At 42.7% G+C, this 17,500-nt stretch overlaps 1 protein-coding gene across 1 annotated transcript in view; it reads left to right on the top strand.

The window, feature by feature from the left end:
* The first annotated feature begins 8,942 nt into the window (after positions 1-8,942).
* LOC123755618 (succinate dehydrogenase, subunit A (flavoprotein)) overlaps positions 8,943-17,500 on the top strand; it is a 43,577-nt gene continuing 35,019 nt past the window's right edge. The window contains exons 1-4 of the mRNA XM_069300084.1: positions 8,943-9,070; positions 10,980-11,066; positions 15,042-15,236; positions 16,201-16,324. Of these exons, the coding sequence (XP_069156185.1) occupies positions 9,011-9,070; positions 10,980-11,066; positions 15,042-15,236; positions 16,201-16,324 (466 nt within the window). The 5' untranslated portion in view covers positions 8,943-9,010. The remainder of the gene's footprint in view (positions 9,071-10,979; positions 11,067-15,041; positions 15,237-16,200; positions 16,325-17,500) is intronic.

Below are 17,500 nucleotides of genomic sequence, written 5' to 3'. Positions count from 1 at the left end.
TTCGGGCAGGAAAAACACTAAAAACGTAATACTAATTGAGATTAAAGAATAAATTGTGTTGAGAGAAAAAAAGGGGGGAACACATAGCAAAAAAAAATAGCAAAAATACAATTTGGTCAACAAAGAGCATTGTTTAAATTAGTAGACATGGGGGTGACATTTTGGGGGTAAGGTAGGTTACAGGGAGTTAATTAGGTAGTACTTAGTTTTTATCTTAAACTGGTTGAGAGAGGTACAGTCTTTAACATGGTTGGGAAGGTCATTCCACATTCTGGGTCCCTTGATTTGTAGAGCATTTCTAGTTTGATTAAGTCGTACTCTTGGAATATCAAATAGGTATTTGTTTCTGGTGTGGTGCTCATGGGTTCTGTTACAACCTTCTATGAAGCTTTTAAGGTCAGGATATATACACATGAGAGAATGTGCAGTGACTTAATATCTAACATATTCAGAGATTTGAGTAAGGGTACCGAGTGATGTCTGGGGCCAGAGTTGGATATTGTCCTAGTTCAGCTATTGTTGAGAGCACGAAAGGTATTCTGAGCGCTTGTAACACTAGCAATTATTATACACTAGATATAAAGATTGTAACACTAAAAATTATATTGTATCCTAGACTATTCTGATTAATACTAATATATATTGAGTAGCACTTCCTACTAGTTGCACTTGGTAACACTTTGTAAAAATTAATAATGGTAAAGCCTTGAGGATATTATTAATTGAACACTGGGTATTTATACTTAACGTAATATGAACTGACGTATGGAGTACCACTGATGGTTACACCGGAACCAAAGGTACCCTTCCTAGGAAATGCTACACACAGGGAACAAATTAATTAACAACGCTGCCACCTTCCTGCCTGACCATTAGCTATATCAAGCAATGAGGCAAGAAACATTGCTTCACTTTGAGAGTCTTTTCTTTTAACTGTCATTAATTACGGGCCGGTTGTTAACAAAACTATACACAGAGGAGGCGATGAGTCACAATAACGTGGCTAAAGTATGTTGACCAGACCACACACAATCGACTTGAGAATGGTCCAGGACGGACCGAAACGTCGTCGTCCCTTCACCTTCTAGTGTGTGGTCTGGTCAACATACACAGAGGAATTTGAAAGGAATTTGGGGGGTCTAATTCCATTACAGTGTTTGACAAGGTTATCATGAAATATCCCCTACTTGAAACTAGCTGACTAAGACTAGCCATGAATATTTTAATTAACTTTGCAAGACGATCCAGAGGTCATCTGGGCTGACCTCTTGGAGAAAGCTTCCCTGGGTGTAAGCTCTGAGGGGGGGGGCGGTCAAGGGTGTTACAGGCAGGCCGATTGATTGATTGATGAAGATTAAGCCACCCAAGAGGTGGCACGGGCATGAATAAAGCCCGGGCATGAGCCCGTAAGTGGTGGCCCTTTTGAGCCATTACCAGTATCAAGAGCTGATACGGGAGATCTGTGGAGGTGCAACTGCACCCTGCGTGACGGGAGATGTCTCCCGTCGTAGGCAGACCGGTGGTGAGCAGCTTATATATGCCGCCAGGCCTAGTGTAGATGGCGCTGATGTGCGGGGTAACTCTCGCCGGCAGTCTTAATCAAGCGGTTCAGCTGGTCGACCAGCGAGCGGCACTGGGCCCCCAGACAGCAGGTGTCCAGGTGTGCAACCTGGACACCTGGGTACTTGAGGGGGAAGGAGGAGTGGGGGGGGGGTGTCGTGTCTAGACACAGGCTTCTGAGCACGTATTGTTGTTGTCGTTGATTTCTTATACTGGAGTGTGCAGATATGTTGTTGAATAGGCGATAAAGGAATAGGCAGGATCGATCTCCTTGCCTAAGCAGGAGATTATCATAAGTGTGTAGTATGTATACTTGTGTGGAACGAAGTTTGAATGGTCTCCAAGCCATAAATCATTGAGAACTCTATGAATCCACAGGGATTCGAACTTGTGCTGCCAGGGCTAATCCCACTGGTCCACACAGTGCAACCTAGCCAATGTATATATAGAGCATTTCGTATAAACATTATTATATTCTTATTCCGAAATGCATGCTTGGAGAGCCAAGAAATATTTTGATGACTTTATTGCGTCAACAGACAGTTGAAAAGCGGGACCCAAGAGCTGAAGTTCAACCCTCTCCCCCCCCCCCCCCCGCCTCTTGAGGTACAGTAGTTAACAGTAACGTTACCTGGGTAATTACTGGGTAACATTACTGGGTAAATGTGCAGCCATAAAGGAGCTGGGGAGGACCACACTTTGGCGGCAACAACAACTGGGGACGAGAGTATCCTTGTGTGAAGCCACCTTATAGTGTTAACATGCTAGAGGGATTATGTCGCTATAAATGTGACGTCAACATTCTAGCACGAGTTAGTAGGCCAGACTCCACCCGCAAAAGAATTAATTATATATAAGTAATTGCGGACAATTATATAAATAATAATCATTCGTATTCATACAAAATATATCTAAAGTGTTTGTATTTACGGTATAGTTTGGATATATTTCGTTTTTAACGCATGCTAGCCCCTTCCTTTTTGCCTACAGTGGGATGTGTAATGTTGGCATCAGTGGGAGGCAGGGTTGCCAGATTGGGCTACAAGTAGCGAATTGGGCTACTTTTGAGAGCCCCGCGCTCCCAAATTTTTAATTTCGCTACTTGCTACTTTTTGGGCTAATTTAAAAGCAAGTTGGGCTAATTTGGGCTATTAATGTTAAGCAACTCAATGATGATTATTTATGGTCAGATGCAACACAAAGAAGCACCCCGCGATAGCAGTCATAGACTGACAATTTAAATGCGAGCACAGCACGCAGTATATCCTTTTACGACCAAAGATCACATTCACTCCAAAAAAATCTTCCACTTACAGGCTATTCATGCCCGTGCAGCTTATCTTCATCAATCAATCACAAATAAGGAACAACGATTTCAAGTTCAACAAGCCACAACTTAGGACAGAAAACAGGAGATTTTTTTCACCCACGTGGGACTTAGCAATACACAACTACCAAATCATCAACATTATCTGGGAGTCAGAATCCACCAATCACTGATAGTTGTCCAACAAGTGGAAGCTGCAGTTATAAAAGCAAACCAAATCCTTTGGAATAGTCAAACGAAATTTTGACGAAGGAAAAGGTAGATATACAACTGTATAAATATCAGGTGTGTTTCCACTTGATTATTATATCCACGCATTGAGACCTCATCTTCAGAAAGACATATCTGCTTTGGAGAAAGTTCAACACCGGGCGACTAAAATCTTTCCCGAACTAAGTCGACTTTCATACCGGGAACGGTTGAGGGCCACAGGGACCAGACATGACAGGGCTGCTCTCGGCGAAACATTTAAATTACTGAATAATTTGGAAGATATTGACCCAGAACACTTCTCCAAAAGGCAAGATGTAAGACCAACAAGGAGCAACGGTTTCGAGCTCAACAAGCCACACTGAAGGATGGAAAATATTTGTTTTCACCCATAGAATTATAACGTTGTGGAAACGCATACCCGCCGAAGCCGTAAATGCTAAAACATTGCTCGATAAAATCACCAGGGCAATAGGGGACATTTGACAAGCCGCCGGCTTCCTATCCTCACTGAGAGATAGTGACTGGTAAATTCAGGTAAATCTTAGCTAATTAAATAATCCTGAAAAGTTTGCATATTGAAGGCAGGGCTGTGTTAGCAACATTATACTCTCTGAGCAATGCACTGTTGCCCTCCAACCCAGATGATGGGCACTGGTTCCCATGTCTGTGGACCTATACTTACAACCACGTTCTCGTCTGTGGACCCTCACTACTTTGGTAGGGCTCTCAGTGTGCTTGGTAGAGTTAGGAGGCTGTTTGTCTGGTTAGGTGAGGTGTTTGTTGACCAAACCACACACTAGAAAGTGAAGGGACAACGACGTTTTGGTCCGTCCTGGACCATTCTCAAGTCAATTGTGCATTCTCACAATCTACTTGAGAATGGTCCAGAACAGACCGAAACGTCGTCGTCCCTTCACATTCTAGTGTGTGGTTCGGTCAACATATTTCAGCCACGTTATTGTGACTCCTCGTCTGCAGGTGTTTGTTTGCTAGGTCAGTATAGGTACACAACTGGTCGGGTTCTGGTTACACTCAGACACGAGACGATTCGGCTAAACTCATTATTTTCTGTTTTAAATCCGGATGTATTGTTATGCTAGGCTGTATTAGGCTATGTTGTTAAAGTTAGGCTGCATTGGGCTCGGTTAAATTAGATTGGTTTGATTTGGGTTACGTTAGGTTGGGTTGTGCTATGTTAGTCAGGTTTCAAAATTCAAAATTCCACTACGCCACGGAGCAGTCTCTATGGCGCAGTGGTAAAGCACGCGCCCGGCTCTTCGTTAGCCCTTTGACCTGGGTTCGTATCCTGGCCGGGAAGGGTTGACCGGGCGCCAATCCTTAACTGTTCACCCAGCAGTGAATAGGTTGTTAAACGATTTGGCTGGTCGTATTCCGGGGAAAAAATTAGGATTAAGGACCTGCCCGAAACGCTATGCCTGCTAGTGGCTTTACAAGAATTTAAAAACTCTTTTTTTACATATAAATAAAAAAAAATCCGCCGACGAATCTTCTAGTGTGCGATGAGACTTAACGGCCAGGAGATTCACGAAAGTACTTACGCAAGCACTTACGAACCTGTACATCTTTTTTCAATCTTTGGCGGCTTTGTTTCCAATTATTAAACAGTTAATGAGCTCCGAAGCACCAGAAGGCTGTTTATAACAATAACAACAGTTGATTGGGAAGTTTTCATGCTTGTAAAATGTTTAATAAATGTAACCAAAGCCGTCAAAGAATGAAGAAAGATGTACACGTTCGTAAGTATTTGCGTAAGTGCTTTCGTGAATCTGGCCCGTTCCTGAACCGATTATGTGCCTCGATGAAACTTGTATCTGGCATAATTAAAATCTTAAATTAAATAATTCGTTTGTTAGACAATATATGATATTCAGATCTATAAATTACTTTAGAAAGGCCTATAATGCATGTAAATATTAATTTACACATTCCTGGCGCTATACGCTAGGAATTTGAATATGGCGTTCAAATAATTTTAGGCAGGGAGTCTCTGGGTCGGTTGGTCGCTACGGGTCATCGACGACGACCTGGTCAGTCGTCAGGAAGCAGCGGCGGTGTGAGCACATCGCTCCCGTGTAGGTAAGGCTGATAAGTTTTTTTTTTTTCAAATATATCTGAGCAGTTTGGAGGTACGCATGAATGTATAGTCTACCTCCACCTACAATGCTTAATGCATTATACATTTGCTCGCTATTATAATATTGAGTTTTGTAATGTCTCGAGGGTCATTGTTTCCGTGTTTTTTTTTCATCCGGGTTCTGTAGTATTCAAATGTTTGTATTCCACTAATGCTAAATAGTCTGTCCTCTCTCGGATATTGTGGAAGATTTTGAGGATCATGATTTGCCAACATTATATGGGGGTAGGATATTATATAGAATACACTTCCCCATTGTTAAACTACCCCGTCGTCAGGCTAGGCTCGTTAACGCGGCGGTCGTCTCTCCCACATCCCAAGACACATTTATTATCGACTTTCATGTACTGTGTATTAAAAATAGTTTTTATCGTGTATAAATTAATTTTATATTCTATAATTAATTAGGCGTATAGTAGGTTCGGTATATAGGTTCTGTTGGCAATTATTTTCACTTGAAGTATGTGGAGGGTGAAGCATTTACAGTTGCCTGTCCTCAGGCCAGGCTCGCCTACGCGGCCGCCCGACCCAAAGCCGCATTCGTCAATTTTATCGCTGTGTATTCAGAATTATTCTCGCGTATAAGGTAATATTATTTCATCAAGTTAATAGTTAACAACTAAGTTTAGTGACAAGCGACTGGCCAATGTACAAATACTGCAATAGTTTAGTTTACTTCATTTATTATGCACCCCATACCCATCTTGCGGGTGGTAGTGGAAAGGGTTATAGAGGCACATAATGGGCTCAGGGACTGAACCCCACAATTTTTTTTGTTGTTGTTGTTGGTGGGGGGGGGATATATACAAGAGTTGTTACATTCTTGTACAGCCACTAGTACGCGTAGCGTTTCGGGCAGGTCCCTGGAATACGATCTCATTTAGCTAAGCAAGTTACAATCTTGATACAGTTTACATTTGGTCAGGTCTACATCAGCAGATAATGAGAATTCCCAGAGATACTTGTAACCGAGTCTAAGCCGAGCAGTAGTAACATCTAGAAGTCTGCTGATAATATTGGATGAACCATAGATGTGTAACTCCTCTTGCATGATAGTATGATACTGCAATAGATGAACAACTTCCCAACAGGAAGGAGCAGGGACACCCCTCCGGGAACTGAATTTACCTGAAGGCCACTAACACTAGTGGCCTCGATGAGGACAGTAAGCCCGCGGCTTGTCAAAGGTCCCCCCATTTGTCCTGATGATCATTTCCAGCTTTATTTTAAAACCCAGCAGAGGTTTGGCGTTTACTGCTTCGGCGGGTAGGCGGTTCCACTGGTTTACAACCCTGTGGGTGAAAAAGCATTCTGGCTTGTTGAGTGTGAACCCGTTGCTCCTTGCTCGTGTAACATCTGACCTTTTGAAGACATTGTCCTGATCGACAACCTCCAAATTGTTTAGCATTTTAAAGGTTTCTATGAAGTCTACCCTGTCATGACTGGTTTGTGGTGTTGTTAGCCCTGTGGCCCTCAACCGTTCCTGATACAACAGATGACTAAGCTCTGGTATGATTTTTGTCGTAAGACATAGCTCCATAGCTCTGGTAAGACATGGCTCCAGAGCAGCTATGTCTCTCTGAAAATAAGGTCTCCATGCCTGGCTGCAATAATTCATGTGGGGGCGCACCAGCTACAGTCTAAGCTAGTAGACCTAGGCGTGCGGTTACACAACTGGTCGGGGTCCGGTTAAACAACTTGTCGGGCTCCGGTTACACAACTAGTCAAGCTTCGGTTACGCAACTGGTCGGGCTCCGGGGATGTCACTTGGGTTGTGCATGGTTGGGCTTCATTTCATGCATGGTTGTGATCCAGAGGTTGTTTGGTTCGTTCATGCTAGGCTTGCGGTTAGACAACTGGTCGGGCTCCGGTTACACAACTTGTCGGGTTCAGATTACATAACACCAGGGGTGTGACTTGTTGGGCTTTGGGTTGTGCATGGTTGTGCTCCGGTTTTACATGGTTGTGCTCCAGTTCGTACATGGTTGTGCTCCAGTGGTTGTTTGTGTACTAGTGCTCCAGGTTTGTTTGCAAGGGCGCTATGTTTATATGTTTGCTAGAAATTCGAGTTTCTTTTTTTTTGTATATAGTTCAATTGTTTGATATGGCTCCATAGTTGGTTTCTTGGGCAAGTGGAGGGTTTTAGGTAGCACTAAGAAGATTTTCGTTTGGTCGAGCTAGGAATGGAGTTTGGTTGTGCTCTGGGCCTGTTTAGCTTTGTAGGGGTTGTATGAGATGTATACTTGCTAGGCTTAAGGTTAGACAACTGGTCGGGGTCCGGTTACACAACTGGTCGAGCTTTGGTTACACAACTGGTCGGGCTCCGGTTACATAACTGGTCGGGCTCCGGAGGTGTCACTTGGGCTTCGGGTTGTGCATAGTCGGGCTTTGGTTCAAGCATGGTTGTGATCCAGAGGTTGTTTAGTTCGTTCATGCTAGGTTTGCGGTTACACAACTGGTCGGGGTCCGGTTACACAACTGGTGGGGCTCCGATTACACAACTGGTCGGGCTCCGGTTAAATAACTGGTCGGGCTCCGGTTAAATAACTGGTCGGGCTCCGGGGGTGTCATTTGGGCCTTGGGTTGTGCCTAGTCGGACTTCGATAATTCCGTTCGTGCATGGTTGTAATCCAGAGGTTGTATGGTTCGTTCATGCTAGGCTTGCGGTTAGACAACTGGTCGGGCTCCTATTTCACAACTTGTCGGGTTCAGATTACATAACACCAGGGGTGTGACTTGTTGGGCTTTGGGTTGTGCTCCGGTTTTACATGGTTGTGCTCCGGTTTGTACATGGTTGTGCTCCAGTGGTTGTTTGTGTACTAGTGCTCCAGGTTTGTTTGCAAGGGCGCTATGTTTATATGTTTGCTAGAAATTCGAGTTTCTTTCTTTTTGTATATAGTTCAATTGTTTGATATGGCTCCATAGTTGGTTTCTTGAGCAAGTGGAGGGTTTTAGGTAGCACTAAGAAGATTTTCGTTTGGTCGAGCTAGGAATGGAGTTTGGTTGTGCTCTGGGACTGTTTAGCTTGGTGGGGGTTGGATGAGATGTATACTTGCTAGGCTTACGGTTGCACAATTGGTCGGGGTCTGGTTACACAACTGGTCGAGCTCCGGTTAAATAACTGGTCGGGCTCCGGTTAAATAACTGGTCGGGCTCCGGTTAAATAACTGGTCGGGCTCCGGTTAAATAACTGGTCGGGCTCCGGGGGTGTCACTTGGGCTGTGGGTTGTGCATGGTCAGGCTTTGGTTCATGCATGGTTGTGCTTCAGCGGTTGTTTGTGTACTAGTGCTCCAGGTTTGTTTGCTAAGGCTCTATGTTTATATGTTTGCTAGAAATCCGAGTTTCTTTTTTGTATATAGTTCAATTGTTTACTATGGGTCAATAGTTGGTGTCTAGGTCAAGTGGAGGATTTTAGGTAGGGCTAATGAGATTTTTGTTTGGTCGAGCTAGGAATGGAGTTTGGTTGTGCTCTGGGACTCTTTAGCTCTGTCGGGGGTTGGATGAGATGTATATACACTTGCACCAGAGGTGGTGCCCCTTTTAGGTTAATAATAAAACAATTAACATCGTGTAGTGTACTCTATATATCAAAATATATTACTTTGAAACCCGTATCAGTCACTAAACAAAAGATTGGGCTATACTCCTGTTACAAATTCGCTACTTTCAGCAATTTGTATCTGGCAACCGTGGTGGGAGGCACACATGCGCCGCGCTCCCTCTAGTGTGGCAGTACTCCAGGGTCGCCGCAGCCATGGCCTACACCGTGAAGGCTTCTTCAGCACTTGCTGCCAGGCTCCACCCGCGCCCACTGGTGCGTATTGCATCAAGGATCGTCCCCGGGCTTGCAGAATGTCTATCTACCTTTGCAGGGGGCGCGGGGAGGGACTTTAAATGGGTGGAGACGTTGTGAATATGACTTGTGTTGGGGTGAGCAGCTGACCGGCCCCCCGGCCTCAGATTGTAAACATTGTGGGGGTCTGAGGTCTTTGGGGTCTTTCTGGGGGTCTCTGGGGGTCTCCCTGGGGGTCTCTTGAGGGTCTCCTTTCTGTGTCACCCAGAGAACACTTTGTCGAATTAATGACAAGAATAAGATTTGTATTTTTTTTTAACCCACATTTGAGTCATTTGATAATCACTTGTTTCTTCAGGATTCGGTATGAATGAGTGCTCTTGCACCTCCCGTAGCTCTGCTATTTAACAAATCTCTTTAAGAGTGTCTTACTTTTCCTGATATCTTAAAAAAAGAAAACAAGGGTAACGCCAGTTCATAAAGGAGGCAAAACAGCTGACATAAACAATTATAGACCAATGCCCGAATGGCCTGCCCGAAACGCTTTGCGTAATAGTGGCTTTAGGCATTGTATGTACTAGCTCTATCTATAAAGCCAACAAACTTTGTAAAATCTCTTTATGTATGTACCTTTGCCTAAATAAAAATTATTATTATAATGTTAAATCTACCTATTACTTTCAAAAATATTTGGAAAAATTTATTTACAAACAGCTCTAATCCTCCCTTGTAAAACTCAAAGATATTATATCCCTGCCAGTTTGGCTTCTATTCCCCCCTAAAATGAGTACTAACGATGCCATTTTTAGTCTGCTTGATATAATGTACTCGGCACTTGACAAAAATGAGTTCCCGATTGGCCTCTTTATTGGCCTGAGAAAGGCCTTTGATACTGTTAACCATAACTACCTCTTACTTAAACTTCGTCACCATGGTATCCGGGGCCTTGCCCTGGACTATGTCCGTTCCTATCTTGGTGACAGATACCATTATGTAGCCATCAATAGCATATCCTGCCCCACTCTACCATTAACAGTAGGAGTACCACAGGGCAGCATCTTAGGATCTCTCCTATTTTTTTTATATACTTGAGTTTACCCGAGAGCCACTAACATAAGTGGCCTCTACGATGACATGATGCTATATGCTTGTCGAAGGTTCATACCAAGAGGTGGGAGGGATGGAGAGGGTAGAAGAATGGGATGGAGTCAGGGAGAGCGAGTTTGATGAATATCCTGTTCATGTCATGAATACAGTATTGTGGCGTATGCTTGGCTTTGGGGAGACTTTGACTACCCTCCTGATTTTAACTGTTAAAATCGAGTAATGTTATAATAATAATTTGATGTATTGGGGGGACAGGACGCCAGGGTGTATTGATACACGTTTGACTTTCATCGAGGTTGTCCCCCCCCCCCCCTCTAGGCTGAATTACTGACCTCACCCAGGATGCAACCCCACAAGAAACTGACTAACTACCGACTCACGGCTAAGTGAACATAGACACTAGGTGAAAGGAAATGTGCCTAACCATTTGTTCTACCTGGGATATGAACCCGGGATTCTTGATTGTGTGTCAAGAACGATCTCGACTTATCTTTTATTTGTAGGTTATAAATTAACTACAGTTTTCTGTCGTATATTTGTTACCGGCGATTTTGTTATTTTTTTTAAAGAGAAAATTATGTTCACTCTATAATGGCATTTGCATTATCACAAGTAATTTTTCATAATTTGTCAATGGCTTCTTGCTAGCAGGAAACCATTATGTAGCTTTATTTTCAAGAATTGGGACTTTAAATATTACTCTGGTAGCAAACTAAGATTCATTTTTCTATTATGCACCCTATACCCATCACTGTGGATGGTGGTGGAATGGGATGCAGTTATTGCCTAATGACTAAGAGTGATAAGTGTTTCTTGTTTTCAGACAGCAGTATTCAATCATGCAGCAAACAATGCAAGGAGCCTGCACTTCGGCAGTAAATACGCCAGTGCCAAGCACTCTTCAGATAAGGTAGGGTCTTGGTTTAAAATTTCTAATCTTTTATTTGGTATCTATGTCTGCAGAACCATCACAAAGTAGACACAGGGATTCTTAAGATGCAATCAAAATCTGATGTAATAACTTCATGTATAAATGTGTTGTCCAACATTTTAATAGTATTTTGATAGTAAAACTATTGCTGCCATCATTATAAATTGTATACAATAACTTATATTTTCTCAAATATATTTTTTTAATTGTTTTTTCGATGACTAAAAAGCCTACTGTTTAAAAAAGGAAAAAAAGGTTTGGTGTTTTTTTTAACAAAGTAATGGTATTTAAGTGTATGGATGATTAGGTGGTATTGTTACATTTTCACTTAAAGTATCCATTTGTATATTATGAATGTCCTCCGGGATCGTTTTCACAGCAGTACTGGACCAGGATTCGTCAAACATGGACGTGTCCACTTATGAAACGTATACATCTTTCCTTAGTCATGGTGACTTTGTATTCCTATTACTATTTCCTTCAGTGGTTATAATGGGAGCCGCCTCGTATGGGCCAATAGGCCTTCTGCAGTTCTCATTATTACTACTATCCCCTACACCTTACATTCCTCCTCAGCTCTCTCTTGCCTATTTATTGCCTGTCTCTACCTCCTCATCACAATCGACTTGAGAATGGTCCAGGACGGACCGAAACATCGTCGTCCCTTCAACTTCTAGTGTGTGGTCTGGTCAACTTATTGCAGTCGTATTACAATGGTAGTGGAAGTGTTTGTAGTCTTGTTACAGCATATCGCCATATTTCAGATGGTGTTATGCAAATTCATCAAAAATTGCCATAGCTGCAGTAGTTGAATATTAATTGACCACACAACTTTGCATATTCAGGGATATTCCTTCTACATTGCCAAAAGTATTCACAGAGTTTCACGGAGATTAGACAAGATTAACAAAGACCTCAACACACTCCCTTTAAACATAGTGGGCATGACTAGCCAACTTCTCGGTGTTCTTTTGAACCTGATAAATACCTGCAGAAGTATCAGGCCTCTTGGGGCCACAGGTACATTGATTTACCAGCACATGGTAAATAAAAGGTAAGCGGTAAGCTATCCCTTCCCTAAGTCCTTCAAACATAGGTACCATGCCAGGCTTTTAACAAATCACAAGCACCTACCAGGCCAGGACCAGAATCTGCCCCTCCCCCCCTCCCCTCCTTTCCCTTAGTAGAAGTACAGGGAAGCAGGGATTTTAACACTTTCACGCTTTGGGCGAGCTAGTGCCAGACCACCTCAAGGTGGGCCAGGCATTTCACGGGTGTGCGCGGTTCTCAATTTTTTTTTTGTCAATTCTCCTCCTATCTTGAGGTTATCTTGAGATGATTTCGGGGCTTTTTAGTGTCCCCGCGGCCCGGTCCTTGACCAGGCCTCCACCCCCAGGAAGCAGCCCGTGACAGCTGACTAACACCCAGGTACCTATTTATTGCTAGGTAACAGGGTCCTAGGGTTTTCATTTTGGTATTAATGTGTTCGCAATAGAATTTCCTACAGGAATACAGTGGTACCTCGGTTTAAGAGTTTAATCCGTTCCTGGAGACGGCTCGTATTCCGAAAACTCGTAATCCGAAGCTAATTTCCTCGTAAGAAATAATGGGAAATTAATTAATCCATTCCTGACTACCCCAAAAACCTCACTTCAAACTAAATTTTAAACCTAATTCATCTAAATAAACCTACAAAACTATGTTCAAGTTATTACTTACCCTTGCTGATGAATGCTGTAGGTGTATGGAAGATGGTGAGGAGGGGGGGTGGGAGGAGGAGAGGTGTGGTGGGAGGAGGAGAGGTGTGGTGGATATGGATGACACTATGGATACCACTTCTTTTTCTAAATTTTTCAAACCATCCCCTGCTTGCCTTAAAGTCTATTGTATCTGCACTCATTCCAGGAGTTTTCTTTACAAGGTCTTCGTGCAATACCCTGGCTTTCTCACAAATGATGGCCTCTGAAACACTATCACCCGCTAACTCCTTGTTGTGTATCCAAATTAATACAAACTTTTCCACTTCAAGTATTTGTGGTTTTTGTTTCGTGATCGTTCTTACGCCTTTTGCCACTTTAGCACTCATAACGTCCTTTTTCTTGCTAAGTGTAGTGCATATTGTTGACGTGGCTTTGTTGTACTGCCTACAAAGTTCATCAAGTGTACCATTTTCATGCTTCCGAATGATCTCTTGTTTTTCCTCTATTGTCATCCTCACATGTGCTTTCTTGCCTTGATCCTTACCACTGGCTTTCTTGGGACCCATGGTGAGATATATAATAACAACTTTTATGGTCAAATGACCAAAAATCCAACAAAACACTGAAAATCCGGGTGAAGAATTGACGTGGGATAGTCACTGGACTCGAGTCACTGGTAAACTGGGGGGTGAGGGGCGACGATCGCCGTACCACCACGCGCTAGTTCGGCCTGTACGCGTATCAACAAACTCGGATTCCAAGGTAACCCTCGCCTTCCGAGGTACATTTTCCGAGGAAATCCTGCTTGTATTCCGAAAAATTCGTATACAGGGACACTCGTATTCTGAGGTACCACTGTATATGCATATAAAGTCCACAAACAAGGCATATCACCTGCATCAAACCAAGAAATTGGCAGAGCGTTACCCGTGAGCACCCAAGAGCAAAAAATGTGTGTACTTGTTTCACTTTGGTCACCTTAATTCTCGTCCTAGGTCTTTCATTTTGGTATGAATGTGTTCACAATAACATTCCCTACAGGAGTATATGCATATAATGTCCAAAATTGCGGCGTGCCACAGCCAAGCCGAAAGCAGGCCGAACTTTTTTTCATTTTTGATGCACTGATACGTCATTCCTGCACATTCGTCTAATAAATTTTTTACGCAATACTGCGTCATGCCTGTGACAGTGTTAATATGGTTGACCTAGTAGATTAACCACGCTACCAAAACGAAAAATCAGACAAGTAAAGCACACTAACACAAGCAATTGGACAAGATTTTCAACCCTGAGTTGAAGTATATATACTCATTGTCCAAGTCCATCTACTAGATGGCTCCACATCCTCGCCACCAGATGGCAGCCTTGGCGACCTGAGGGTCCCCAGGCATCTACCCGTCATTTGTGCTCCAGTTCAATCTTCCTGATGCCTCTAGACTCTGCAGGCACAACCATTTAGCTAAATGTTATCATGCCTTGGCCTCTGTTTTGTGTGAGGGCCTCCTCCTTTTTTTTTTTTTCCCCCCATTACTGCTTCACCATTGTTTTTTCATACTGGCATGTTGTGTGTCCCATGATCACTTGTTTGCTTTGGCAGTATGTAGCCATAGTTGCTTTCCCTGGGTGCTGCTAGTATTGCCTCTGCCTTCGGTCAGGATTTTCTTCCCAGAAAAGGTTTGGGAGTCCCCCCCCCCCCCTTGGGGTTCCCTCCTATTGAAGGGCCTCGTCCCGGGTACTGCATGTTCTTTGGCTCCCCAGTGATTTTGGCACAGGTGTTTACTCTTGAGATGCTGCAGGTTCGTTGCCAGTTCCTGCTCCAGTGGCAGCTTGCACCTCTTCACAACTTTTCTCAGTTCGAGGATTTGTGTGGATTTGAATTTGTTCCTTATACCTGACCTCCATGATAGACTGTTTTATATTTGGTTCTGAAAATTTCTCTGCATCTTTCCATGTCAAGAAGTAGTGAGCCCATATATTGATATATTGAGTACCAAGGCCAGTTGGGTTTACTTCAGTAGGAGTTACCATTTTGTTTGAGATGGCAAGCCAACAGCAATCTGTATGTTTAGCAAAATTGAAAATACACACCATATGACAATGGAAAATATTGATGTAAATGAAATGCAAGTCCTAAAGAATGACAACCATTGCTGAAACTTGTGAAAACTTTCAACTTCTATACATGCTGTACTGTACTCCTAGAATTTTTTTTAGAAAGTGATTAACTAATTATGACAATTTCATTCTGCAGTTTTCTCAAGACTACCCAGTAGTTGACCACACTTATGATGCTGTTGTGGTTGGTGCTGGAGGTGCTGGTTTACGTGCTGCCTTTGGTCTAGTTCAGGATGGCTTCCGCACTGCTGTCATCAGTAAGCTGTTCCCAACACGATCTCACACCGTTGCTGCTCAGGGTGGCATCAATGCCGCTCTCGGTAATATGGAGGTATGTACTGCAATCCTAAATTAAACCATAAAGGATGCACAAATTATAATCGGTGTTTTGCCTATACAGTATGTCCATGTAACCCCTGGTACATTTATATACATTCTTTGATATAGGGTGTCCAAAAATATCATTCTGTACCTCATATTTTTGCCATCATTCTGTACCTCATATTTTTGCCATTTGCTTATCATTGGGTGAAAAGAACTGTATAGTGTAATGTAATTTCAGAGTGGCGTGATAATGTTAGGTGTGTCTTGCTTTAAAAAATGAGATTGAGTTCTAATATTTGATTATGAAATGTGTTTAACAATCATTATTTTCCAATTGAATCTTGTTAAAAGCCAAGATGCATTCCAGCACATTCTGCTCCCCCTCCCCCTCCTTAAAGGATCTCCCGTGAAAAGCTGTTATAACATCACATTTAACAAGTGCTGGTAGGACCTGGCATTTGTTTTAGTAGTTACTAGTGTATAGAGAGGTAAGAGAGTCGGCTGCTCATTGGAAGAATCTTCTGAATAATCTTGTGGTTTGACATGGACCTACCACATGCAGGTGGTGTTACTGTAACTATTTGGTGGTGGTGTGTTATTTGGCTAGTTAGTCGGTGTTTAATGAATTGATGTTCAGTGCTATTGGTTATACTGTATCAAATTACCAACATCTAGGAGAGCTGTTATATGAACGTATATAGGGTGTGTTCCCTGGAACAAATAGAAGCTGCCTCTTGTAGGCCAAATGGGCTTTCTGGAGTTTATTATGTTCATAGTGTGAGGGGAAAGTTTTATATTACTAATAACCCAAGGGTGGTGCAGATGATCACCCTCCCCCCTACTCATTAATGGGTCGGTGATATTTTCTCACTTTCCCTCAAGTGATTGAACCCCATTTAGTTCTTACTTATTGTGGTTCAATATTTAAATATGTTCGTGATAGCTAAGGTGTGTGTAACATTTCTTTGCAGCCAGACAATTGGGTTTGGCATATGTATGATACAGTGAAGGGCTCTGACTGGCTGGGTGATCAGGATGCTATCCATTACATGACTCGTGAGGCTCCAAAGGCCGTCATTGAACTGGAGAATTATGGTAAGTTACCCACTTTTACTCCTTTGTTTATCCCCCACTTGTGGATTCCTTAAGTTTTGATTTTTTTATTATTCTCATATAATGATGGCTTTAGAAAAACTTTGGATATATATTCTTCAAACTTGAAATGCCTACATATTGGCATGAGGTAGTGTTCCGTGCCGTTATCGGTGATGTAGCCACGGGTGACCATGTGAGACAGATGGTCTGGGAAGTCTTGGCTGAAGCTATGCATCCAGAACCCTCTCCGTCATTTGCTGATCATTTAAATGGATCTTTTAATTTATTTTAAATTTAAACTTGCTACACACATTTCTTGAATTCAGATAATGTCTCAGATGGTGAAATTGTTGGCTTGGATAGTTTTGTACATAAGGAAATTTTCTGTAGATTTCAGTTTCATGGTGGTTTTCTGTGGGGAGCCGCAGAAGCTCCCTGAATCTATCCTACTGATATGTAGTGCTATCCTATTTGGGGTCATCAGTCGGTTCTTGTTGCCTACCAAGGACCAGAGCCAGAACTTGGGCCCCTCAGATAGGATTAGGGAGCTATGGCCTATGAATACTTTAAATGTAAAGTATATCATACTTGCCATTGACCAGGGAATGCCCCCAAAAAGATAGGCAAAACAAAACGGACCACTGTTTGGTTGAAAATTACGACCTACGTCCTCAAAAGATCAAAAGAACTCCCCCAGAAAAAAATACAAGCAGCTCTTTGTCCAACTAGCACCCTACTCCTTAGCGCCACCCTCCTCCCGAGCCGGCCCGGGTGAGCCAGGCTACCCGGCTTCTTGGGGAAATAATCCCAAGAAAGATAATTTACCTTCACTTAAACTCCATATTTATTAAGGTGATGTTCAATCACTATGTCACATGTGTACTTGTGCAATCGAATTGTTTACCCTAGATCGTGCTTGAGTATTATCCATGACTGCTCTTGTCCATTCTTGTCTTTTTGCATGGACAATTCGGCTAGAGTACAGCTAGAACTCTTTGTCTTTTAAACAGTGTCTCTTCATGTTGCCATTCAGAGGAGAGGTTCTTTGATCTAGTATGAGCTAAAACCTAATGTATTCCTCCCAGTGTTGTTAGCGACGACAACTCAATATAGGGATTAACGTGATTCTTAATTGCTCAGTTGTGTAGAGTGCTGGCCATTTTGTACTTGCATCTT

Source organism: Procambarus clarkii, chromosome 43 (assembly GCF_040958095.1).
Source record: "Procambarus clarkii isolate CNS0578487 chromosome 43, FALCON_Pclarkii_2.0, whole genome shotgun sequence".
NCBI lineage: Eukaryota > Metazoa > Arthropoda > Malacostraca > Decapoda > Cambaridae > Procambarus > Procambarus clarkii.
The sequence above is the reverse complement of the archived record's forward strand: the minus strand, read 5'-3'. Positions and strand labels throughout refer to the sequence as shown.